The sequence below is a fragment of the Fusarium proliferatum genome, assembly GCF_900067095.1.
Source record: "Fusarium proliferatum ET1 genome assembly, contig: FPRO_scaffold006, whole genome shotgun sequence".
Classification (NCBI taxonomy): domain Eukaryota; kingdom Fungi; phylum Ascomycota; class Sordariomycetes; order Hypocreales; family Nectriaceae; genus Fusarium; species Fusarium proliferatum.
In genome coordinates, this window is record NW_022194795.1 from 368,405 (window position 1) to 390,310 (window position 21,906).

The 21,906-nt window shown below is 48.9% G+C and overlaps 12 protein-coding genes across 12 annotated transcripts; 8 read left to right on the top strand and 4 right to left on the bottom strand.

Annotated features, from left to right (window-relative positions):
* Nucleotides 1-333: 333 nt before the first annotated feature.
* Nucleotides 334-2,073, top strand: FPRO_09194 (uncharacterized protein; the record flags this gene model as incomplete). Its single annotated transcript, XM_031232560.1, has 1 exon — nt 334-2,073. The coding sequence occupies one exon, from the start codon at nt 334-336 to the stop codon at nt 2,071-2,073; it is 1,740 nt and encodes a 579-aa protein (XP_031082485.1).
* Nucleotides 2,074-2,680: 607 nt separating this feature from the next.
* FPRO_09195 (putative COQ4 protein, responsible for restoring ubiquinone biosynthesis) lies at nt 2,681-3,411 on the top strand (the record flags this gene model as incomplete). The annotated part of the gene is made up of 2 exons (XM_031232562.1): nt 2,681-2,708; nt 2,765-3,411. 2 exons carry the CDS (start codon nt 2,681-2,683, stop codon nt 3,409-3,411), a joined length of 675 nt encoding a protein of 224 aa, XP_031082486.1.
* Nucleotides 3,412-3,755: 344 nt separating this feature from the next.
* On the bottom strand, nt 3,756-4,249 carry FPRO_09196 (putative programed cell death protein; the record flags this gene model as incomplete). The annotated part of the gene is made up of 3 exons (XM_031232563.1): nt 3,756-4,032; nt 4,085-4,173; nt 4,226-4,249. 3 exons carry the CDS (start codon nt 4,247-4,249, stop codon nt 3,756-3,758), a joined length of 390 nt encoding a protein of 129 aa, XP_031082487.1.
* Nucleotides 4,250-4,527: 278 nt separating this feature from the next.
* FPRO_09197 (uncharacterized protein) lies at nt 4,528-5,922 on the bottom strand (the record flags this gene model as incomplete). Its single annotated transcript, XM_031232564.1, has 1 exon — nt 4,528-5,922. One exon carries the CDS (start codon nt 5,920-5,922, stop codon nt 4,528-4,530), a length of 1,395 nt encoding a protein of 464 aa, XP_031082488.1.
* A 702-nt stretch (nt 5,923-6,624) lies between these two features.
* On the top strand, nt 6,625-7,286 carry FPRO_09198 (uncharacterized protein; the record flags this gene model as incomplete). Its single annotated transcript, XM_031232565.1, has 3 exons — nt 6,625-6,805; nt 6,863-7,038; nt 7,086-7,286. The coding sequence occupies 3 exons, from the start codon at nt 6,625-6,627 to the stop codon at nt 7,284-7,286; spliced, it is 558 nt and encodes a 185-aa protein (XP_031082489.1).
* Nucleotides 7,287-8,178: 892 nt separating this feature from the next.
* Nucleotides 8,179-10,038, top strand: FPRO_09199 (putative asparaginyl-tRNA-synthetase; the record flags this gene model as incomplete). Its single annotated transcript, XM_031232566.1, has 4 exons — nt 8,179-9,216; nt 9,284-9,549; nt 9,598-9,906; nt 9,957-10,038. 4 exons carry the CDS (start codon nt 8,179-8,181, stop codon nt 10,036-10,038), a joined length of 1,695 nt encoding a protein of 564 aa, XP_031082490.1.
* A 531-nt stretch (nt 10,039-10,569) lies between these two features.
* Nucleotides 10,570-11,140, top strand: FPRO_09200 (uncharacterized protein; the record flags this gene model as incomplete). The annotated part of the gene is made up of 2 exons (XM_031232567.1): nt 10,570-10,769; nt 10,897-11,140. 2 exons carry the CDS (start codon nt 10,570-10,572, stop codon nt 11,138-11,140), a joined length of 444 nt encoding a protein of 147 aa, XP_031082491.1.
* A 205-nt stretch (nt 11,141-11,345) lies between these two features.
* On the bottom strand, nt 11,346-12,849 carry FPRO_09201 (uncharacterized protein; the record flags this gene model as incomplete). Its single annotated transcript, XM_031232568.1, has 4 exons — nt 11,346-11,390; nt 11,441-12,613; nt 12,667-12,719; nt 12,771-12,849. 4 exons carry the CDS (start codon nt 12,847-12,849, stop codon nt 11,346-11,348), a joined length of 1,350 nt encoding a protein of 449 aa, XP_031082492.1.
* Nucleotides 12,850-13,421: 572 nt separating this feature from the next.
* FPRO_09202 (uncharacterized protein) lies at nt 13,422-14,582 on the top strand (the record flags this gene model as incomplete). Its single annotated transcript, XM_031232569.1, has 2 exons — nt 13,422-13,541; nt 13,587-14,582. The coding sequence occupies 2 exons, from the start codon at nt 13,422-13,424 to the stop codon at nt 14,580-14,582; spliced, it is 1,116 nt and encodes a 371-aa protein (XP_031082493.1).
* Nucleotides 14,583-16,233: 1,651 nt separating this feature from the next.
* On the top strand, nt 16,234-16,959 carry FPRO_09203 (uncharacterized protein; the record flags this gene model as incomplete). Its single annotated transcript, XM_031232570.1, has 1 exon — nt 16,234-16,959. The coding sequence occupies one exon, from the start codon at nt 16,234-16,236 to the stop codon at nt 16,957-16,959; it is 726 nt and encodes a 241-aa protein (XP_031082494.1).
* A 128-nt stretch (nt 16,960-17,087) lies between these two features.
* Nucleotides 17,088-19,096, bottom strand: FPRO_09204 (uncharacterized protein; the record flags this gene model as incomplete). Its single annotated transcript, XM_031232571.1, has 2 exons — nt 17,088-18,692; nt 18,761-19,096. 2 exons carry the CDS (start codon nt 19,094-19,096, stop codon nt 17,088-17,090), a joined length of 1,941 nt encoding a protein of 646 aa, XP_031082495.1.
* Nucleotides 19,097-20,791: 1,695 nt separating this feature from the next.
* On the top strand, nt 20,792-21,889 carry FPRO_09205 (uncharacterized protein; the record flags this gene model as incomplete). The annotated part of the gene is made up of 4 exons (XM_031232573.1): nt 20,792-21,014; nt 21,065-21,574; nt 21,628-21,733; nt 21,790-21,889. The coding sequence occupies 4 exons, from the start codon at nt 20,792-20,794 to the stop codon at nt 21,887-21,889; spliced, it is 939 nt and encodes a 312-aa protein (XP_031082496.1).
* Nucleotides 21,890-21,906: the final 17 nt, after the last annotated feature.

Consider the following 21,906-nt stretch of genomic DNA (forward strand, 5'->3'; position numbering starts at 1 on the left):
GTGAATATACTGAGTTATTTCAGCTGAGAGAAGAGACAACTTGAGACGGAGCAGAAACGGTTTTCATTGGCAACCTGCAAGGTATCATTCCAGACTACGACAATGGTCTTGATTCAAGCCACAGTCTTGCTCGTGCATATCATGTTACTCGTGATGATACCCTACATATCGTGGGTTACACAGCATAAGTACCTCACAAAAGTACCTTTTGTACTTAAGCACAACCTGCCAGCCTGATCAGCCCCGATCCCAACCCCATCGACATTTCATCCCCTCTCATCTTCTCTGCCTTCATTCAATTATACCCCAATTGCCATCTCAATCACTATCATCATGCTCCTGTGTGTGCCCAACGAGATTTTGCTTCACATTTGCACCACTATCGAGTGCAAAGATTGGAAAGGCGGATGGGATACCAAGTCCTCCTACGAGGCACTCTTGTCTCTGAGCCGCGTTTGCAAACGATTGCGTGTGATTGCAGAGTTCCATCTCTTTCGAAGCATGTTTGTCCTCGAAGAGGACCCTGACGAGAAATGGATGCAACTTGCAAGACGCCTGCAACAGGATCCTGAGTGGGGTCTCACCGTGAGGACGTTCTGCTCCCAGAGATACGATCCCATGGCGCATCCATACTTCCTCGACTGGATGACCAAGCATTTCAAAAAGCTGTCCTCATCACCTGACCGTGATAGAATCCCCCAAGGTCTCAGGACTGTCATACAGCAGGAGTTGAAATTCAGGATATTCAAACGGCCATACAGAAGTTTGAAAGTGCTTCTCATGCTTCTCATGCCAGAGCTGAGACATCTCGAGCTCTGGATTACCGACCTCAAATCTACGCCGTTTCTTTTGACTGACGCATTTGAAGGTGACCAAGACAAAGGTTATGCTGGGTTTGAGCCCAACGAAGGAGGACAGGTGTATAAAGGTATCCCGAATATCCTCCTTTTCCGCCATCTCGAGTCGGTAACTCTGAGATCCTATGATGACAAACTGGGCTCCCCAATACGGTGTAAAACAGTCAGCGGTCTCTTCAACCACCCAAGCATCAAGGCCCTGAGATTTGACGGCTTTGCATTATTGCAATATACTTGTTCGAAGTTGGGCTGGAGCAAGGCTCCCAGTAACCTGACTAGGCTCGACCTTGAAAAATGCATCCTACAGCCCATGGCCCTCCAATCCATCATGGAGAAATGCACAAGCCTTACCCAACTCAATATGGGCCTCGTAGGCTACGGAGACGTGAAAGATGCTAGCCATAATCTTGAGGAGTTTGGCGACGTTCTCAGAGCCCATGGGCGAAACCTGATCGATCTTTCAATCACGAAAACAATGTGGGATCCTCACGTCGCTGATTGGAAGAACTACATAGGAAGTCTCAGAAAACTGGAAGTTCTGAGACACCTATCCATCGGTAGGCTCAACTTTGTTGGGCCTATAGATAATGAGAATAAGAGGTACATAACTATACACGACAAACTTCCTCCATCCTTGGAGACTCTCACCATTGAAGCAGAGATGACGGGCTGCTCGTGTGACTTGGATAGAGCCAGAGAGACAGAAGAGCTAGTTTGCGACATGCTCATGTATGAACCACTCCCGCGGAGCTTGAAAAATATATACATGAAGTTGCTACGGGGGCCAGGCGCTCAAGGTTATGCAGTGAAGGAAGCTGATAACCTTGGGGCCTGGCAAGTCCGGAAGAAAGGTATATGGGTGCGGAGAAGCAAGATGGCAAAGGGGGATGATCACGAGATGGAAGATGAGGTGAACGAGGACGAGGATGAGGATGAGGATGAGGATGAGGATGAGAATGAGGATGAGAATGAGGATGAGAATGAGGATGAGAATGAGGGCGAGGATGAGAATGAGGGCGAGGATGAGGACGAGGATGAAGAAGAAGAAGACGAGGGCGAGGGCGAGGAGAAAGATGAGGAAGTCGAGGAAGTCGAGGAGTGCAGGGAGTTGGAAGAGCATGAGGAGTGGTCGGAGTGCGAGGAGGATGTGGACTATGAAAAGGACAAGGAGTATAGAGTGATTCAATTCATCAGCAGTGCGACTCGGACTGGATAAGGTAGTTAGTTCTAGTACAAAAGCCCTCGTGAATCTCATTTCAAGTACACGATCAATATGAAAATCTCATTGCTCCAATTATCTTCTTTTTGTTTATAGCTAGGGTTGTGATTGAACCTGGCTACAGTGCAGAGCCAGCATATCACCCAACATCGTATATTACAAGGCTGGGTGTTCATTCATTATTTCCGTCGACTTGTCGAGATACCAATAAGACTTACACAAACTTAATTATTCCCGTTGAACTAAATCAAATTGGATATACAGTTCCACCAAAGAGACTTCAGCCCTGATTCGTTCTGGTCTCTCGGTAATGCCTTGAAGCTGAGTCATGGCCTAGCCCGTTAGATCATCGCCAAAGCTTAAACATCGAACCACTATCATCATCCTCAGATAACGAGCCCAAATGGAGAGCGCACTTCCTAAAATAAGGTCAATTGGATCTGCCCGGAATGTTAGTACATTGATACGGGCAACATCTTGTGCATCCTGCTCTTCTTCGTCACCGAGGAGCTTCACAAGCTTGAACCGCCCCCCGCCAAACTACCCAGGCCATGTTCCTCTAACGAGAGTTGAACGGGCTGGGCTGGCCATTGGTGCCAGCGTCATGTCCTTTTTCGATCCCTATCGCCATGGTATGCGAAATAAATTCCTGCAGGAACCCTCTGTTCCTCTAGCTGATCGCTCTCAGACCTCATCGCTGCTACCGGCGAAGCCACTGCTACACCCTACTTTATCTATCGCCTCCGCGACGCCATGCTCGCCGATCCAACCGGCCGTCGTATCCTCCGAGCTCGACCTCGAATTTCCTCCAAAACCCTCTCCCTAGAAGCTCTGCGCGCACTGCCCGAAAACTCCGTTGGCCGCGCCTACGTAGGCTGGCTCGATCGCGAAGGTGTGTCCCCCGATACTCGAGCTACGGTGCGGTACATCGACGACGAAGAGTGCGCATATGTCATGCAGCGATACCGCGAGTGTCATGACTTCTACCACGCTCTGACTGGTCTGCCTATCGTGCGCGAGGGTGAGGTTGCCCTCAAGGCTTTTGAGTTTGCGAATACGTTGCTTCCCATGACTGGCTTGAGTGTCTTTGCGGCTGCTACCATGAAGAGAAGCGAGAGGCAGCGATTCGCCTCGATATACCTACCTTGGGCCCTGAAGAACGGGGCACGGAGCAAAGAGGTCATCAATGTATTCTGGGAAGAGAGACTTGAAGATGATGTTAGTGACTTGAGAAAAGAGCTGGGCATTGAGCAACCGCCCGATATGAGAGACATCCGAAAGAGGGAGAGGGAGGAGAAGAAGAGACTTAAAGAGCTGAGAGAGCAGGGGCTATAATTTTCTGCCTGTTCTCTCCCGTCTGGCTTCTCTTGCAATACCTGTACTCTACTGTATCAAATGTCAAATTTAGAATTGCCAATTAGCGTTGTTATTGAGGTCAAAATTACTGTTCCAAGATTCCTGATCTGTCAAGTCAATTGAATCATGCACATCATCGAATCATACGAGTAGAAACCCCAAATTTTGCCCTCAACGTCTGAGGAAGAGTTCCCATATTCTGCACCTTGAGCCATCACAGTCATTTTGTTTCCTTTCACTCGAGACAGAAAAGCAGGTCCCGCCCACGAATTCGCCTTCTTTCCTCGCTCTGATTCTCAATTCAATGGTATCACAAGCACCTCTTACAGGTCCAAATCGTCATCATCGTCCCACGCCTTGCGTCTGCTCACAACAATCTTCTCCTCCTCCTTGCTCTCCGACATAGCATTAAGAAGCTCCTTGAGTTGTGCTTCAGTGACCTTCTGTCGAAGTTGACCGGTTTGCGCAAGTGTGATAAGTCGGTTCTCGATGTCGGCGGCTCGCTCCTCCTTCACAAGTCGGATTCGGCCTAGGCGATCGGCGGCTTCGGGGTGGAGGATCTGGTTGAGGATGTGTTGACGAGCGTCATTTTGCTGCTGTCTATTCAAGGTCAGTAAGACAGTGTCGCGCGGTATGGATCGAGACAACTGACTGGCGCTGCTGCTGTTGTTCCTGGCTAGAAGGACCGCCTCCACTGCCACCAGCTTCAGCCTTCAGCTGCTCCAGGCGAGCTTTTCGTAACTGCGAAGAGCATCAGTGATGAGTTCTCGATGATACCGCAAGAGTGAGCAACCTGTTCTAACTCTGCGTCGTCCATGATTTTGATACGTGACAATGTTCAACGTTTTGGTGAGTCGCGAGATCAGCCTGACGCCGCGGGGTTGCTTTGCACATCGTTGGAGGGGCATTGTGTTACGTAAGCAAAACTAAGCAGCACATTAAACATCATGATACTATTGATTTAGTGTCCATTATTCTGTTAACTGACAAAGGGTTGTTGAGTGTATTTAGTATGAGCAATTCAAGTGCTATTGTGAAATCTCCAACCATATATAGATGCCCCAAGTGCTAATGATGCAATTCGTTAATACTATCCTATAAAAAGTCATTTTTAAACACGTGCTGCTGAAACTTCTTCCTAACATCGTTTGGTGATGCCTCCTGGATGGGTATGAAAGACCTTAACCTTTTATTTTGTTCAATACGTCGGGCCTTAATCATCTGAACCATCAGTTGATTTGTTGGTGTGTCTATGCCGAGAATCCTCGCCCGCTTCAAGAAGTATCCATTCTGATAGTTGATGTCTGTTTGCAGACCCTTGCTGATGCGTGTCAGCAGATCACTGGGGGCTTTGCTCTTGCCTGTGATGCGACGGTAGCAGAACTTTTTGAGGCCTTCTCCGCGGAGGAACTTTATGAGGTCGGGTGAGTTTTGGACCTCAGGCATGTTCTCCGTCACTATAGCCATTTCCCCTAGAAGCTTGTTCATCATCCTTTGAGCATTTCCATTTTCTAGTAGACCTTGGTATGAAAGGTCAAGGAGCACACAGACGGGCTCAACAGCAGCCGTGAACATAACGGAGGGTAGTTTGAATCTTAGCCAGTGCTCGTAATTACTAAAGGTTGTGTTGAGCTCTTTGACCCTTCTCAGCGAATGCATCATACTAGGCTGCTGCTCAACAGGTATGTAGAGCTCCTTCTCCGCATTCAGTACCGGATCGGCTTTGGTGAAGACTGTTCGCCCACTCCTCAACTCCTTAACAGATTCCCTGTTCCGGTTGAAAGCGAGCGCATGGGACATATGGCCCAGGTAAAAGTTGGGCTCGGGTTGGGTTCCGTTAAAGAGTTGTTCGCGGACTTGCTCGAGCACTCCCATGCCGTCGTTAAGAAGGCAAATCGATGTTTTATCGTCGATCCGATCTTTGACTGAAGCAATCGCCTTAACAGCCTCAAAGCCACGGCCGGTAACTATCAACTCATCGATATGCGAGCGGTCAGGTTGAGGTACAGCATCGCTCTCGAGCATGGCTGCATTCTTCTCGACATATGCATTCTTCCTTGTTCGTTCAGGTTGGACCTTTTCGATATTTCGATATCTTGACTTGGGCATCTCGCGGAATGGCACTGTCTCGACGGAATCATAAACGCTACATAGAGCGTGGGCGATGAATCTCGACCTGACATCTTCGCCCAGGATATGAATCTTATGTACTGGTCCAGATTTCGCTGCTTCAGCTGGAATGACAACCGAGGGGACGTAGAATTGTGACGAAGGGATTGTTGATGTAGGTGTGATAGATCCGGCTCGGGTACTAGAGCTTTTCCATGGCCGTGATGGCGTACTGCCGAGTTCTGGGGGTACGGCCTCTGGTTTCTTCTGTTCTGTCGGAGGCACTGCCGAAGCAAAGAGTCGTGTATAGCCGAAACTGGGGCTACTTTGGAGCCATCGGGTTGATTCTCTCGCTATTTGAATGGTCGGCCGCGTCTGCATTATAATTTCCAGCTTGAAGTTTGTGATCGAGTCGTCGTGGAGAGAAAAGGTGGTCGGAAGCCGAAAGATCGAGATTTAATATGTGCACGCGCGCATCCAGACTCGAGCGAGAGGGGATGGAGGCTAGCCTTCAGGACTCGGTTTTTGGTAAGTCTGATTAATAATAGGTCGGTTTGTTATCTCGTCAGTTCGTGAAGACGTTGAGTTGCGTTAGAGCTGGTGATGTCGATGCTAAATGGGTGATGCGCTGAAGAATGACAGAGGCGAGTCCGCTTTCACCTCTGGTTCGACATAGACCAGGGCCAATTAGAGTAACAAGAGCCTAAGTTTTCGATGATCAATAGTGGGCCTCAGAAGCATCAACAATTGGCCAATGAGTGCTCGGCTCCGATATCGTCTGATGCTGGAAATAGTGATGTTGAAGGCTACACAGCATGAAAAGGAAATGCAAGTAACAGAATTGGCATGCGGAGCTCACTGAAAGGAATCCACAATACATGGCATTCTTTTGTTTTCAGCTTGAGGAAGTTCTCTGCCCGCGATACCCTTTAGTTACATTACTTCGCTTCATGAATGCAAAAGCCACTAAGCCTGATTGGGTCTCATGGTTGACAAGTTTCTGCTCCTGTGCGAAGTCCTTCATGCGACGACGTGAACATCGCAACATTGCGCCTCTCAACATCCCTATTCACAAAAACCAACATGACAGACGTCAAGGACATCACACCGGAGCTCGATCGGCTGGACAACCAGCTCGATGATCTCGAAGAAAAGCTGCAGCCTTTGTTGGGCAACCTCGAAGGCATGGCCTCTCAGTTGCCCCTATTAGACAAGGCGAAACTGTTCTCACTTACAGCTTACGCGATCGAATCCCTAATGTTTTGTGAGCTCTCTTGCGCCTGATACGACGCCACATGATCAATACTAACATTCGCGATAGCATCACTGAAATTAAATGAGGGCAATGAGGCTCAAACACAAGCCGTTCTTACTGAACTCAAGCGAATTCAGCAATATTTTGGAAAGATCAAGAACATCGAGTCTCCCGCGGAGCCTGAGACGCGTACCCTGACTATTAACCAAGAGGCTACCGCGCGTATCCTCAAGGCGGACCTGGTATGTAGCGGCGAAGCCATGACAGATCCAAGACTGACAATTTACAGGGCGACAACAAAACAATCAGCAGCAAGCTTGCCGAGAAGATTGCAGAGGAACGTGCCAAGGCATTGCTCAAGTCTGTCGAGAACCGAAAGCGCCCAGCAGAGGAGTCGCCCGTTCCATCTCAGCCCAGCTCTTCTGCTGATGGAAAAGATAAGAACAAGAAGAAGCAGAAGAAGAACAAGAAGAACAAGTCGAAGAACTGAATTGCAAAGCAACATTATTATGCTAGTGGGCCAAGTGGTTGGAAAACGCACAGAAGTCTGGCGCCAGCTGATGATGGTCGAATTCAGAGCATGGAGCTTCAGGAGGAGGCTTACATTGATACCCAGCTTGTGTCAGGCAAATAGATGGCTGGGGACCTATATGGCCCCCTTGAAAAGTTGAATTCACTGGGCATGGCGTTTGGGAATTTGGGTTTGACTTTTTGACTCAGGGAGATAGTGACGAGACAAATACACTTAGACACCGGACTCTTCTGAAACGCAGCTTGCTTCCGAAATTTGCTTTCTTGCGGAATACAGTGAACTTTACATCTAAAGGGAGCACGGACTTGTGTTTCAATTGGCATATGCTTGTAAATTTGAGATAAGGCGTCAAATCACAAAGAGCTCCTTACTGGATAGTACCTCCCTTGTCATCCGGCATTGATTGATAGTTAAAGCTTATGACATCTCAACGAGACATATCAAGCCAACACACTGAAAAATACCAATTAACTTTAGGTTTCTAAAGGCAATATACATATAACCTCTATAAAGATAAGTCTCCTAATTAAAATCAGAATAATATGCTTTTATCATGACTCAATTAGTAACCTTAGTTAGCAGCTGCTGGGGTATAAGAATCCGTCTCAGACCTGATCCCTCATTGTTGTCATCCGGCATCGCATTAGATTTATGTTAAAGTTGAGCTCTTATCGCCGTAATACGTGGAAAGATAAGCCAGAGAGGTGACTAACAATTTTTCACCCCACCATTATCGGACGTGAGTCAAGGGGAGCAATCGCGGGGCACCCACAACCCCTCCAAGTTCCTACCCAAGGCCGTGATTTCTGTTTCCGCATTGATTGAAGCAGAAAACAAAGCACAGCACAAAATGGCGGTCATCTACGTCGACGAAGAAGCCGGAAGCGATCTCCCTGAGGTTCAGGGCACTGAGGCCGCCCCCTTCAAGACTCTTCTTGAAGCCTACTACCGCCACGGAGCCGAGTCCGAGTACCAGGTTAAGAAGAAGGACGATGAGGAGGGTTACAAGCCTGCTGCCAAGTCAGCACTGAAGAAGGCCGTCGCCTACGCTGCTCAGCAGAAGAAGAAGGCTGATGCTGCTGCTAAGCGAGCTGAGAAGGATGCTCAAGACGAGGCCGCTCGTTTGGCTGTTCTCGAGGAGGCCAAGAAGCTGAAGATCACTAACGACCCTTCACTTCCCGAGCCTGTTGCGATCAACCTCCAAGAGACCGACCCGTCGAAGATTGGTACACTCCGAAAGAGCAAGGATGAGCCCACTGAGGGAGTCAAGCGCGTCTCCGTTCAGGGCCGTGTCAACCGTGTCGCTAAGCAGGGTGGCCTTATCTTTGTGACTCTGCGCCGCGGTCTCAACTACATGCAATGTCTCCTTTCTGGAGACCTCTCCAAGACCTACGATGCCCTTACTCTTTCACGAGAGACCTCCCTCGAGATTATTGGTGAGCTTTGGGAGGTTCCCGCCGGCGCTCACGCCCCTCTCGACCGAGAACTTCGCGCCGACTACTTCAGGGTCATCGCCAAGGCCCCTGGTGGTGATGAGGCCTTCACCAACCTGGTTCCCGTTGACGGTGACACCAACACCCTCATGAACCTCCGCCACCTTACCCTCCGCCACGAGAAGCCCGCCGCCGTCATGTTCGTTCGCGACATCGTTGAGGATGCTTTCCACACCGTTTACAAGGAGTTGGATGTCAAGAAGGTCAGCCCTCCTGCTCTTGTGCAGACTCAAGTCGAGGGCGGTTCTACTCTTTTCAAGTTCGACTACTATGGCGAGACTTCATACTTGACTCAATCCAGTCAGCTTTACCTCGAGACTGTCCTACCTGTCCTTGGTGATTGCTACTGCATTGAGAAGTCTTTCCGTGCTGAGAAGTCTCTTACCCGTCGCCATGTAAGTACCCCTATATGGCAAATAGCCAGATACGGTCTTCGAACGACCCCATCTAACTTGAATCCAGCTTTCTGAGTACTCCCACGTCGAGGCTGAACTGGATTTTATTACCTTCGACAACCTCCTGGACCATCTTGAGCACGTCATCTGCCGTGTCATCGACCTGACCCTCGAGAACCCTGTTGCCGCTGAGGCTATCAAGAAGTACAACCCTGACTTCGAGAAGCCTTCTCGGCCATTCTTGCGCATGCGATACTCTGATGCCATTGATTGGCTGCGAGAGCGTGGTATCAAGAACGAGGATGGCAACGACCACACCTTTGGCGACGATATGTAAGTGTTTCGAGAGTTCTAAATGCACACAAACTGACTGGAGACCAGTGCCGAGGCTGCTGAGCGCAAGATGACCGACGAGATCAACCGCCCCATCTTCCTCACTCACTTCCCCGTCGAGATCAAGTCCTTCTACATGTCAAGGGCTAAGGACGACCCCCGCGTGACCGAGTCCGTCGATGTTCTGATGCCTGGAGTTGGCGAGATTGTCGGTGGCAGCATGAGAATTTGGGACTATGAGGAGCTCATGGCCGGTTACAAGCGAGAGGGCATTGATCCCACAGGATACTTCTGGTACACTGACCAACGCAAGTACGGGTCTACTCCCCACGGTGGATACGGTTTGGGAGCTGAGCGGTACGTTATCTGGTACTTCTATGATTTGATATATACTGACAACTGTTTAGATTCCTGGCGTGGCTCCTCAAGCTCTGGACTGTGCGAGAAGCTTGCTTGTATCCCCGATACATGGGCAGATGCACACCGTAAACGATGCGCTTATGAGATGTATAACGAAAATGGAGTACAGGGCTTTGACATAGTAGAACAGACCGCTCTAGCGTTACCGTCTAGAATGAATTTGCGAGACTGCTTTACTCACCGTTTGTTTCATTCGCATTGGAACAAGACTTATATCCGATAGTGAAATGCCCGATATCTCCGTCGTTAGAAGCGGTCGTAATCAATCGTAGCTTTCACTAACCTCATGACTCGATTAATGGAGGTGCCCACTAAAAAGTTGCTCAGCGGCTGGCAACGGAAGGTCCTGGAGTGCTCTGGACCCCTGGCGTTTGGGGGAATGCCTCTACCGAGGCCCCTACTGGCCAATCTTCCCCATCCCTCGTTGAAATTTGCCCCTCATGATTGGCTGTTTTGATATGCGCCTCCGAAATCCGTGCCTCCGGTATTCTTTCTTTCCGATCTTTCTCCTCATAACTCAACATCCTGAACTTTGTTCTTCAACACTTAGCATCGCATCACCAAATCTCCCACCAAACCCTCCACAACACAACAACCATAATGCCTCGTCAACGATCCGTCGGCCGCGCTCCTTCGCGCCCTACCGCTGCTGCTCCCAAGCCTGCTCCTCAGCAGGTTCGCCCCGCTGCCACCCACGCTGCTCCTCCCGCCGCCGCTCACCCTCCTGCCCAGGCCATGCCTCCTCAGGCTGCCGGTTCTCAGGGCCCTGGACTGTTCGGTCAGATGGCCAGCACTGCTGCGTAAGCATTCCCTTGCGAATCCATAACAATTAATTTCTTCGGAGTTCCAAGTTCCGGGTGGAGCAATGGACTCAAAAAGCACCTGTAGAGCTCATACTTCGAACACGTGTAGCTAACTTGTTCTCAGCGGTGTCGCTATCGGTTCCTCAGTAGGCCACGCCATCGGCGGTCTCTTCTCCGGCGGTTCCTCCGAGGCTGCTGCCCCCGTCCAGGCCCAGGCCGCTCCCCAAGAGCAGTCCTGGAACCAGAACAACTGCGCCGGCGTCGCCCAGAACTTCACAAAGTGCATGGATGAGAACAACGGAAACATGCAGATCTGCAACTGGTATCTTGAGCAACTCAAGGCTTGCCAGGCCGCCGCTGGTCAGTAAGCATGGACGGATTAGAAGTTGAAAAGAGAACAAAAGGGACTTGATATCACTATGGGAAAGGAAACAACATCGGGGATATATATCTCCTGACAGCGTGCATGCATATAGGAATACGGCGGGGAAACATTACTGTTACATCTCAGCACTGTCAATTGTATAATACAGCAAAAAAAGACATTACTCCCACTCAAATTGGGATACCCCTTCATTCATCTTTCTCTTCCTCTTCTGGCCGTGGCTCAAAGTTCAGCTTTGTCGTGTTAGCAAGTTCATGATACAGGGTGGGATACCGAGGCTTACCGAATTTCCATTGTACAACTGTTGATCTCTGCGATTCTGGAATGACTGAACACGCTCTTGGGAACTGGCCGGCGCATCGTTCGTAGGCCCTCGGTGCCCAGTGCGATCATCGCCACCTCCAAAAAGACTGAATATCCATGTGAAAATGCTGAGAATAAATCCAATAACTCTCGAAACGATGCCCTGTGATTCATCGTAGGCGGTTGTAAACTTCTTGACGGGAATAAGCACCAATGTCGAAGACGGAAAAAGGCCAAGATCTCCCAACGGCTTATCCTCCTCAGTCTCGTCAATGTTCTTATTCGGTAGAGGTGTGAGAACCTGCTTGAACGTGTATGGCTGCGAACCATCGCCTCTATTTTCATCCACCCATTGTCGGACCTCTTTTAGGTGCGCAGTCGTCTTGAAGCGATTCCTCAGTGTTGAACCATCAAACAAACGGACTTGAAGAGCCGTTATCGCGCCAGACTTGGAGGAGCTTGACAGCTTTGTTTCTGGTGCGTTCACTAATGATGCTGCGACGTCGCCACCCTTGAGGTTATCAAGTTTCTGCTTCTCACGCTGCTCGGCACGCAACCGTCGCTCTGCCTTGTCATCTTCGATACGCTTGAGAATCCGCGCCTTCTCCTCTTGGTCTTTCTGTTTCTTCTTCCTTACTGCCTCAGCTTGCTTGTGAGCCCGGGCGTTGTCCGTGTCCATACCAGCTTCGGCCTCAGCTTTGGCTTTCTCTTTCGTCCTTGCGCGTTCCTCCTTCACCTTGCGCTCATTCTCCTCCTTTTGGGCTTGCAGCCTGGCAGCCCTTTCAGCTAGTATCCGACGAACATTCTCTGACGTTGAAGGAGCCGCTGTTGGGGGAGTGCTCTGCTGTTCTGAAGGTACGGGTGTCTCTGCCTGGGGCTGTGGTGGGCTGGGCTGCTCTGGTGCCGAGGTTGGTTGGGTTGTAGCTGGAGCTGGAGCTGGAGGTGCAGCAGTAGAGTCAAAAGCAGTTTGAACTCTCCGCAAGAAATCCTCTTTGCTGGTCCCCGGTGTGATGTACTCCTTTAGTTCTCCATTCTTAATGATGACAACAGTCGGAGTCCGTGGTAGAGGGAAGATCTGAGCTAGGTATCCGGCTTCCTCGGACCCAGCTTTAAGACGGAGCGCAATAGAATGCTCCTTGAGTAAGTCGCTCAACTACACCGTAATTAGCCCCATCACATATGATCTGTAAATTTCCGTGACCCTACCGTATCATCGACCAGAAACTCACTTTCCCATTGTGTGCTCTCGTCGCTTTCATCTAAAAGGCATGTGAGTTATTGCGTGGGTCAGAGTGATGACAAAACATTACCTGTCACGAAACATAGAACAAGTTTCTGCTGACCGACGGCTGTCGAGATACCTTCCTGAAGGGTTCCCTCATAAAACATGGCGAATTATGTTGAAGATAATAAGCTCTTGACTTAGATTATGGAAAAGTTGAAAATAGTGGGTGAGTGAGCGATTGTGAGCAAGATAAAGTTGCGACGTGTTGTTAAGGTTAAAGCTGTCTCGTCTTGATTTCAACTCCCTTGAGGCGCCGTGAATATTTGTCATGTACTAAAAAACAAACACGTCTTAATTATTTGTGTAGCAAGTGCGCCGGATGGTTAAATAAGTAAAGCAAAAAGTTACTGGCAAGAATCAACTCCGATCATGTCTGGTTAAACAAGGCTTGAAATGGATGTAAACCAAGCCATCATGAGTGAAGGCAGAGCAGCTATGAGAGCTAGCTATGACGCTTATGGCATCACGTGGCCCCAGCTTCAGCGCCGACCTTCGGGTTTCGGGGGCTTACTCAGCGGTATTGAGCTCGCCATCCAGTAGAAACTTTGCAAAGGATCTATCAAACATGGGAGATTGAATGAATGAGTCAAAGGGAACATGTAGCACGTATTTTTTACTGATCCAACTCTTGCTTTCTTCTTCTAGCTTCTCCTTGTGAGAGTGCATTTATCCCAAAATGCTTATTGATCCTGCTTTTCTGCCATGGGCAGAAAGTAAAGGAGTCAAACTAAAAGGTGTTGAACCTCAAATTCTTCCAGGTCGTGGTATTGGTATTGTCGCAACTCGCGATATCAAGGTGAGTCACAAGTCTTCTTTCGAAATCATTCTAATATTTCCAAAGCCAAATGAAACTATTTTGAGTGTGCCAATGAAGGCAGTTCGCACCATTGATACAGTACCAAAGAACATCACCGAAGCCCTTCAAGGAGTTTCAGTCCATGGCGTCTTGGCTGCTGAGATTGCTCTTGACGAAAGCGATGACTTTTCTGTATGGAAAACAGTCCTGCCAACCCGGCAAGATCTAGAGGCTGGTGTGCCCATGATGTGGCCGAGTGAACTCCAAGCCCTTCTGCCCAAGAGGGCCAAGGATCTCCTGGATAATCAGAATACTAGATTCAGACGCGAGTGCGAAATTGTTCTAAAAGCATTCCCGACATTGACCAGGGATGAGTACCTATACTCTTGGGTGCTCATCAACACCAGAACCTTCTACAACAGCATGCCCAAGATGAAAAGCTACGCTCATGCTGACCGACTAGTCTGCATGCCAACAGCCGACCTGTTCAACCATGCTGATCAAGGATGCAAGCTCGCCTATTCAGCCCTGGGATACAGCGTTCAAGCGGATAGAATCTATCGCCAAGGTGAGGAAGTCTACGTATCGTATGGGCCTCACCCAAACGACTTTCTTCTTTCCGAGTACGGTTTCATTCTAGATACGAATCGTTGGGACGATGTCTACCTAGATGAAGTGATTCTTCCGATGCTGAACAAGACGCAGTGTGCCGACCTTGAAAGCATCGACTTTCTTGGAAGATACACCCTCGATGACCAGACATTAGGGTGTCACAGAACTCAGGTCGCTCTGCGAATGCTATGCTGTACACAAAGGCAGTGGCAGCGGTTTTTTGATGCTCAAGACGAGGGACGTTCGTCGCAGGCTGAAGTTGATGAATTATTATTGACAGCACTGAAAGATTTCTTGAACATCATCGGAAAGACGCTGGGCGATATAGATGAGGTAGAAGGCGGCTCGAGTAGCCAGCGGGAACTTTTGCGGCGCAGATGGCAGCAGATCGAAGCCATGGTGACCAAGACAATAGATACACTTTCATGAATCTTTCTGTATCTATCCGAATACTGGCATTTGGTAGCGCATATTTTCTTTGTATTTGGTGCTTTACTGGTCCTCGTGCACTTATCATAGCATTGAGTTCCCGCTCTCCCAGGGGTATCGGTAATGTCGATGAACTGTGTACTGTTTCGCAAGCTGCATCGCCAAATAGTATAATGTTGAATCTGAAAGCCAAGAGACATGCCGACAAGTTCATTTGTGAGTCATTGTCATTCGGGAAGATATCTACAATATATGACAGGGGGTCAATTGTGCCGCTGGAAATATGCCTAGATAGGTAGGTAAGTAACAAAGATAAGCCAAGATCAAACTACTGCCGGCTATGCAGTTTGCAGATCACGGATCGCAACCTAAGCTGTTAACGTTGACCATCACTTATGCATACCCGCACTTGGTTCCTGGAGCGGTAATAACACGATCCGGCCCAGAAGATCCGGTCCCGTTTGCAAGGTTGTCAACTTGTCAGACGTCAGAAATAGAAATCTACCAAGTTATGCCACGAATGGCGATGTTTGGGGGTCGTTCTCACATGTCTCGACACACAGAACCCACGACGTAAAGCAGAGGTAATAATGGCCAAAGGAAGAAAAAAAGCCGTCTCCCTCTGCTTGTGTCGTAATAGACCCCTGTTCGGTACTTGCTGGTATCTGTCATTGGTCCACGACCGCGGTTACATTTTGGCTAAGTAGACTTAGTATAAGCGCTATCAATATAATAAACAGATGTCGTACGATAAGTTCGGCCATCTCCTGCCGGCAACAAGCACAGTTTGGTTGGGCTCCAAGGGTCTGGGAAGAAACTCTCAGGCCCCAATGCGAATATTCTCAGAAGTTGGGTTGCTTTCTCTCACTTGATGCCAACGCCAAGTTCATACAAACTTATCAATAGCTCGTCTCTGAGAGTAGAGACGATTGGCCAGGTGCGAGCAAAGGCCCAAGGCAACGCCTGTTTTCCTCAACAAGCATCCTCCCAGTTATCTTGACTTATTTAGACTGGCGTTCCTGGGTACTCCAGGCGCCGTGTGGTCAGTCAGGTTTGTCTTGATTGGTGATATCACTCGTAAACCATCATAAGGCAATCCTATTCGGAGAGCACGAGGCTGCAGCAAGCATCTACTAAGAAGCCCAAAACCACACTCTTGTTTGGCTATATATGCAAGCCAAAGGGCAGCAAGTAACGTTACATGATAACATACACTATATATATTGGCAGCTCTCCTTGTTCAACGTAGAGTCTCCATTACCTTACTCCAGACTTACACCCAACGAGAGTCTCTAACTTGTTTGAGCTTGACACCATTCACACTGTGCCTTAGGCAGTTCTCAAAGAAGCCGTCTCTAGGTAGTGAGGGTCGAAACATCCATTGGCCACCTTTACGAGATACCGATAGTCTAAGCCGGAAAGAGCCTCAGTTGCAGAGCAATATCATATCATTATTGTCTGTAGAAGAAGACTCGAGAATTGATGATAGTGACCAGGGTCATCCTGGCTGATTCACATCCCCGCAAACCTTAAGCCACCGACATCACTTAATTGCATCTCCTCCCTTGATATCATCTCAGCTCTTATCAGACAAGAGGCCCAAGACTCCTAGACCGAGAGCTGAGACTGACATACAACGACTCTTTCCACTATGGCTGCCTGCAACACCTGCAACAAGGAAGAGCCTGCGGTTCAGCTCAAGCGATGTGCTAAGTGTTCCACCACGCAATACTGCTCTCGGGAATGTCAAAAGGCCGACTGGAAAGCCCACAAGAAGATCTGTGGCAAGCAGGCAGATTCAGTTGCCAGTGCCAACGTCCATGATCCAGACGAAATGAGCCAGTCCCCAAAGAAGGGTCTGGAGAAGTCTGTTCCCAACCCCTTTACTCGTCTCGACAATGGCACTTACCTGCACAACCGTCCTGAGAAAGACGTCTATCGACTTCTGATTGACACCTATCGTCTCCGCATGGACGATATGTACAATCTTGAAAGTCAAGCAGATGGAGACAGTCTCTACGGTGGTGCTTCAGACGGGCTACGAGGTTTTCAACGTTTCTTACGACAAGCATCAGTCCGAAGGGGGCTGCTTCCTTCGTGGTGGACACCTGAGAAGCAGCAGGAGTGTGAGCAGTTGGGAATGGATTCAAGTCAGTGGCAAAACTTGAAGAAGAAGACGAGTAAGCAGGAGATCATCGACTACTATGGAGATCCTCGTTTCCCTATGCAGCTGCGTATGGTTGGAGAGGCTGTGTATCTGAGCGCCCCTGGAGGAGGTGATGGTTCACAGATGAGAAAGATGATGGCTGCGATGGAGGGAGGTGGAATGGAAGGGATGGGCATGAGCATGATGGATGCTTCTCCATTCCGTCGCTGAAGGTGTTAGAGCACATCTGGATCCAATGTTCTGCAAAAGTTGTATATTGAAAACGTCTCATCATGTCACAAAGTTGACCAACATTTAGTTCCACGTTCATATTGACGGATTGGTGCCCAGCACGCATCCTAAAACCCTTCTCGAGTCAAACAGTCAAACTCAAAAAATGTTCTCCATCCATAGACCCTGGAACGTCCCCGCTCAGTCCAGTTCGCTGCCAGTTCCAGCTCCGGGACACGATCATACTGCGGTCCAAAAACGACATTGTCCGACTCCATCACGACAGCGATTCTGTTTAGGTTTGTGTCCTTGTCGCTGTGTTTAGCCCAGTCCCTTGCGAGGATGACTCTACGAATCTGGAGTCTGCCAAAGTAGGGGATGACTGCTTCATACGTTCCACACCAGATATAATCCCCTTCGCTCGCGCAGAACAGAATCTTGAGAATGAGGCAAGCCTGTTTGGCAAATTGGTCGTCGTATGTCTTGGTCGTCTGTTGAAATCTGTCTCCCAGCTCATCGATCATCTTCCAGAGAGGTTTGCTCTCTTCAACCGGCATGGGATTCGCCCTGTGTTTCATCACAGCTATCATGACAAGCGCAGCCTTGAAAGCGAGGAAGTCCACAAAGTCAGCCCTCATCACTGTGTCCCGCTCGACTTCTGGGGCTCTCATGGCTTCTTGGGCCTTTATGATCTCCTGTGCTGATGCTAGTATCGCCTTTCTTGAAGGCTCAAAGTCGTCAACTTTCCCAGGATTCATGTTTGACAGTTGACACTTAGGCCAGTTTAGCATAAGTTCGAATGAGTGATAGAGGATCTTGATCTTGGCGCGGGTGGAGGCTTGTGGGAGATAGGGGACATATCTCAGGTGTCCTTTGGTCCAATGCTCCGGAATCATTGCTTTCAATTCCTCCATTTCTTCAAGTGTGCGGTTGATCGTGGCACTAGTAGTGTCTTCCCTCATGAGGGTCTGGCTTGTAAGAAGACCCGATAGCTTGGCTATCTGGCGAATAGCTTCCTTTTCCGCGAGGGGGTACTCTTCCTCTACTACCCTGGGCCCCAATTGCGCGGGAACTGCATGGGGCATCCCAAGGAAGAGTGAAAGCTGTCGGTCTCGAATCCATAACTCTTCCCAAATAGCCCGATCCAGGCTAGACCGGCCCTGGTGTACTCCCAGAAGCATGGCGTTCTCAATGCCAGTCCTGATACACTTCCATGCCTTCGTTGGGCGGCCTATAGAGAGAGATAGCTCGCCTTGGAGGAGAAGGGCCTGGACAAAGTCTATGTTGCAGACCGGTGTTGAGCTGATGCGATACAGAGCTTCAACTTTGGAGATACAATTCTCAATGACATGTCTTGGCTCAAAGGGTGGTGGTGCTCGATTGTCGACATACTTGAACCTCATTGGCAACTCCTTGATGGAGAGACAGAGCCAAACTATGCATTTTGCGGCAGCGCCAGGGTCCGGTGGTTTCTGGCGGTTTGGGGACAATGACTTGTCAATGAAGGCCAAAGCTGAGTTGACGTCGGTTGGAAATCCAGCATCAAACACCGTAACTGTTTCGACAGGGGCAGAGTCGTCGTCTTGCTGTTGGTATGACACCGTTGCTAGAGGCCAGCTCGCCCAGTTCTGGGTGAACTTGCTACTATGTTCCAGAATCCTGGTGAGAGCCGACTTGTCAGGTACAAGCCCCTTAAGCGAGTCCGTCAAACGCGTTTGTGGTGTCTGCGGTATCTGTGATGTAGAGAGGGTTAGACTACTTAAGCCATCATGACCTTCAGAGCCTCCAAAGTTATACCGACCTCAAGTAGCTGGCTCACAGCCCGGTAGCTTGGCTCACTACTATAGTTAACCCGGTTGCTGGTTTGCGAGTCAACTCTGCGAGCCAAGAGTTCGATTGCAGTCTGCAGAAGAATCATTCGTGACTCAACTTTTCTGGCAAACAGCGAGAACTCTTGAAGGATTTCATCTCTGTCTTGGGAAGATGAGTCTTCATTCTGCGGCTGGCAGGTGAGATAGTGTTTGATGCACTGCTGACACTCAGACTGGTCGTCGTCGAAGACGCATTCCACTTCTCGACGACGACAGTCGATACAGCTCTTCGATCCGGGCCGCGTTCGGTCTGGCAGGTTCTCCATGACGATTGACCATGCAAGTTTTCCCAGGAGAAGAATAGAGGTGAAAGAGAAGAAGTGAGAGTGAGGCGGGCGCTTCAGCCTACTTGTACGCAGGTGATTCGTGGCGTTCCTTGCTTATCTCAACAACATGTATGTCTCAGTTTTTATGACGAAACCTGTTTTTAATGCAGTGCATCTGTTGAGTGAGAGAAGAGGAAATATTCGTGTTGGTTTTATCGGAATCAGACCAAAAGGTCCTAAACATCACGGGTGGCCGCAGGTGGTTGCAGATGAGTACGAATATTGCTGTGAAACCATCTCCGACCGCCGAAAATGAATTCTTAGACCAGAATTGTTCTTTAGTGCGCTTGTGCAAAGCTACGGGCATTAATTCTGTTTTTGCTTTTTTCGGATTTCAAGGGGTAGTGATGTTTGAGGCAAGCCCACGGTGCAGCCTTATTTGCTCTGATATTGAGGTTGATGATTCCAGAGACGCTAGGTTACACAACACAGTACGATGTCACACATGATTCCCTTCTTGACTAAGCTGTGTAAACACTGTCCTAGACTGTATAGAACCTTTTGGTTCAGCTCGTCATGTGCACATGCAGTGTTACGCGACATCTATCTGAAAGCCAACCACTTTGGGGTCCAGGATGTGCCATGAAGCAATTCCAAAGACGCTGGGTTACACAACACGGTACAATGCCACACATGGGAGCCCTCTTTACTACCTAAGCAGTATCTGCACTATATCGCTTAATCTTGAGAGTCAACCAATTATGTGTAGGAGCATCGAATCAGTACTTATCCCACGTCTTGACTGGAAACCGATCCCAACTTGAGGTCCAGGGTATGTGAAATACGATTCCAGAGACGCTAGGTTACACAATACAGTGTAGAATCGCACATGGAACCCCTCTTGACTAAGCGGTCTTTACACTGTATGAAGAGCCACTTATTCTTCTGGTCAGCCAATTGTGTGTAAGAACTACCATATCAGTGTTGTTCAGTGTCTGACTTAAATAGCTTTCAATTCATGGTAAATACATTGCAAACTGTGTAATTGTGCCTGAAAACACGGCATGTAATTATCAATTATCAGAATACACCAAGATCAAGGCAAACAGGCCAGCTTGGCAGAAATGGCAGCTGGATGGGTGTGCTCTTCGCAATAGACATGTTAAATATAATTCGGGTTCATATAACTGCTTAGACTTAATATTTGTTCATAACTTTCGACTTGCACCCTGTTGACCACAGATTTAGGTGACTGACGGACCTGCGCAAGCTCTCAAAACAATTCCAAAGACGCTAGGTTACACAACACAGTATGCGAGCAAACATGGTCCCCTCTTGACTCATCAGTATCACACTGTACAATGGACTGTAACGACCAATGGTATTCGTGGATGTCAGACTCGGTGTTGGTTATTCAATGTCTGGTTGAAATACGATCGTGAATTTAACCTGGTCATTTAATAATGCATTTTAAGAGATAGGGAGTATTAGTTAACAGAAATATTCAATCGAAATTACAAAAGCTTTACCTACCTACTTTGAGTTATTGGTGAGCTGCATCAGATTCTACAGTAGAGGGGTAGGGACTTCAACGTCAAGAGTGGGTCTATTCCCGACTGAACCCACCGCAATCGACATCATTCACAGCTAGCTATCACCACTTGACCTCACGCCTTCAATGCGCCATCAGACATAATGAACGCACCTAATACAGTTTTGCGCAGTCTGCGCTTGTCAAGGCAGATCCCCCGGTGTACAAGACTCACAAATGCACCGCCAAGGAGACAATTCACATCAACCTTCTTCCGTCGCAAGCAACAGCCATCAGCCGACGATCCAGAATTCGTTTCTATTCTCGACGGACCTCCAAAGCTTGTCCGTGTTGGAAAACGCCATGGCCCAGGTCTAATCATCCTCGGTATGCTTCAGGATTCATCAATTGAACAGAGTATGGTCTAATTGATTTAGCTATTATCCCCATCACAGCCTTTATTCTCGGAACATGGCAAGTCCAGCGTCTGGGCTGGAAATCCGAACTTATCGCCAAATTCGAAGACCGACTGATCCGCGACCCTCTACCCCTCCCACCAACCATCGATCCCGATGCCATCCATGACTTTGACTATCGCCGTGTGGTAGCGAAAGGCCATTTCCGACATGATCAAGAAATGCTCATCGGACCGCGTATGCGAGATGGTACAGATGGATACATGGTAGTCACACCATTGGAGCGAGAGAACGGCACGACAATTCTCGTGAACCGAGGCTGGATCGACAAGAAGCACAGGGACAAGAGGACCCGACCTGATGGACTGCCGACGGGTGAGGTCACAGTGGAAGGACTTCTAAGAGAGCCGTGGAAGAAGAACATGTTTACGCCGGAGAACCAGCCCGAGAAGGGCATGTTTTATTTCCCGGATGTAAAGCAGATGGCTGCTTTAACCGGTAGCCAGCCTGTCTGGGTTGAGGCTACTATGGGTATGTCTATCATCATAATCTTTCATTTCGTGATGTCTTGCTAACGACATCAGAACCCGAGTTCATGCAAATGGTCGACTTCGAGGCTCGCGGTATTCCCTATGGCCGACCCGCGGAGGTAAACCTGCGAAACAACCATGCCCAGTATATCTTTACCTGGTAAGTTGCCTCATTCTATGTCCATCAGCACCGGGCTTTCTGACTCCTTGCTTTAGGTATGGCCTTGCTGTCGCAACATCCATCATGCTTTGGATGGTAGTCAAAAAGCCTGCAAACGACGTCGCTCGTCGTATAGCCCGCTCAAAGGGCCTGTAAACTGTATATCTCATAAT